The 2,525-nt window shown below is 60.3% G+C and overlaps 2 protein-coding genes across 2 annotated transcripts; both read left to right on the top strand.

Moving 5' to 3' along the window:
* Positions 1-350: 350 nt before the first annotated feature.
* On the top strand, positions 351-1,118 carry LAESUDRAFT_814273 (uncharacterized protein; the record flags this gene model as incomplete). Its single annotated transcript, XM_040914563.1, has 2 exons — positions 351-527; positions 742-1,118. 2 exons carry the CDS (start codon positions 351-353, stop codon positions 1,090-1,092), a joined length of 528 nt encoding a protein of 175 aa, XP_040761755.1. The 3' UTR covers positions 1,093-1,118.
* A 54-nt stretch (positions 1,119-1,172) lies between these two features.
* Positions 1,173-1,946, top strand: LAESUDRAFT_761368 (uncharacterized protein; the record flags this gene model as incomplete). The annotated part of the gene is made up of 1 exon (XM_040912904.1): positions 1,173-1,946. The coding sequence occupies one exon, from the start codon at positions 1,173-1,175 to the stop codon at positions 1,944-1,946; it is 774 nt and encodes a 257-aa protein (XP_040761754.1).
* Positions 1,947-2,525: the final 579 nt, after the last annotated feature.

The raw sequence follows: 2,525 nt of genomic DNA, 5'->3' as shown, positions 1-2,525 counted from the left end.
GCTGGTACGGGCGAGGACGAGTTGGACGGCAAGGAATGGACGGCAAGGAATGAGAATGGGACAGGCCGCGGCGGGCAGGATCGAGCAAGGTAGTTAGAATGTGGTCTGCTCACCGTTCAAGATGTCTCCCGGCACTCCCTGTCCATCGCGTCGACTCACGGTCCACGGTGCGGTCCATTTGCATCAGCATCGAGTGCGCGCAGCGCAAGCATCTTCCATAGCAACGGCGTGTCCCCGACGCGCGGTCTGGTCTCGACAAGGCGGCACGTTCGATGCTTCGGCATTGACGCACTCAGCGCGGAGAGGTTTGTGAGGTACCGTCGATGAGACGGTCAGGCGGTCCGTGAGCCATGGTCTGCGGCTTGCAAGGTGGAGAGCGCGGCTTGGATGCGATGCGCGGGCTGGGTACGGGCGAGGGCGAGGGCGAGTTGGATGTCAAGAGATGGACGGCAAGGGAGAAGAACGGGAGAGGCCGCGGCGGCGAGCGCATGGTCGGCGATGGAGGGTTCAGTGGCGGATCAGGGCCGGTCAGCGTGGGGATGGTGACGAGGCTTTCGTGGAGAAGGGAGGGACAGTGAGGGCGTGCTGAAACTAGCTGGAAATGAATGGAATACAACTCAGTGTGATCGAAATAAAACCGGGCTTACCTGGCCCTGTGTGCTGAAAGGATTAAGGTCGACTCCGGGGCAAAGCGTTCGCGTATGCCTCTGTAGCAATGCGATGCCTCTCCATTCCTTGCAGGGCAGTATCTCCAAGAAACTGGACGGTCGTACCTTGCCTGGATGTATCCGGCAGTCTCGTGCACACACGCCAGAGGCGACTGAGCATAGCGGGCGCAGCGCGGGGAGTGGACAGGCGCCGAGCAGATCGAACGGCTCGCAGAGGGACAGACAGAGTGCGGCGAGACAGAGCGAGCGCGTTGGGACAGGTACGCAGGCGGAGGCAGAGGATGATCGCACGCGTCATCGCGATGGGCGCTTGCACAAGACGGGCCACAACTGCCATGATCGCATCGCCGATACCACGCAGCTTGGGCCTACAACTTGGGTGGCCCAATTGGCGTCCGACAATGACGGAGATGCGGGGCACTAGCCTGAAGCGGACGTGAGATTCGCCGCATATTAAAGCCAGTGAGTCCCAGCTGTCGCATATCCCGGAACGCTGATCTCAGGATGTCTTCCGTGCAGACTTCTCGCGCACGAGTGCTCATCGCGCCGGTGTTGTATGTCGACGGGGCGAGCCCGCCTCCGTATCAGTCCGTGGACACTTGGCCAGCAAACGGGCAGGCCCCGCTTCGCAGAAGATCGCCCTCGACTCTTACCTGTACTCCTCTGCAGCCACTCTCGCCTCTGCCTGTCTCGTCCGCCGGTTCGCCTACTCATCCGACATTCACTCGCCCACGATCTCGCACTGCAGGCGACTCTTCCATCAGACCCCGACGAACATCCATACGTCCTCGATCAAGAACGCACACCGAGATGAGCATGCCAGACAGCAGCCCGCCTCCCTACTCTCCCTCGCCCGTCCAGCGCGCGAGCTCGTCCCCGCACCTGCGCGGAACACCACCACTCCAGCTCTTCACCTACTCCCATCCGCCTTCTTCCTCCTCCCTCGCATCGCAATCCCTCCATCACCGACCGCCCTCTTACTCGCCTGCCACTCGATCCGCAGACACGTCCGGGGAGGATGCGGACGACACTGCTACCTCAGACGACGGCATGATCTTCACCGTCCCCCCGCTCGGCATGTCCGGCTCCTTGCGCTTGCGCCTGCTCAAGCGCAAAACGCGAACGCACGATGGCCAGCCCGCTCGGCCGATCAGCACGTCCCATGGCGTTCCCGGGGCAGGCGAGACGGAGACGGAGAGCGAAGACTCGGTGAGTGTCGATTTCGCGTTCTCGATATGCCGTCAAAGCCAGGTTTGGCGCGGTCGATTCCTTTTGTGACAACGGTTATCGAACCGGATTTGCCTCAAAGAAGCGCCACAGATGGGTCAGTGTCTGGGGTGATCGCCGCTGCCATGGCAGTGATGGGCAATACGTTAAGCTTTCGATATTGCCATTTTTGGATAACTGATAACCGTACATTTCATGGCTCAAGGCCATCTTTGACGGTTTCGGGCACAGTGGTTTCCTTAAAACAGCACGATATGTTGGCCGTGGATTGTTGCCTGATGTGGCATCCGCCTAGCAGCGCGTCTCACATTAAGCCTCTTTGACACGGTCGGACTTGCGAGCTAGTTCCCGTACGGCGTGCTGGAGATAGCGAGCTTGAGCTTGCTTGCCGCTATCTTTTGCGTCTTCTGTCGAGCTAACTCCCGTATGGCGTGCTGGAGATAGCAGGCTTGAGCCTGCTTGCCACGTCCGTCGCAGCTTCGCCCACTATGCCCTGTACATGCATGCGTGAACGATTGCTCATGATATCTCGTCCGACAGCCCCACAACCTCCCGACATCGCGCATCATCACGTCCTCCGCCGCATCTCCCTTCTCACCCACATGGTCCATCCACCTGCTCTTCTTCTTC

This window comes from Laetiporus sulphureus, assembly GCF_001632365.1.
Source record: "Laetiporus sulphureus 93-53 unplaced genomic scaffold LAESUscaffold_35, whole genome shotgun sequence".
NCBI lineage: Eukaryota > Fungi > Basidiomycota > Agaricomycetes > Polyporales > Laetiporaceae > Laetiporus > Laetiporus sulphureus.
Note: the sequence above shows the minus strand (reverse complement) of the source record. Positions and strands in the feature narration are given on the sequence as shown.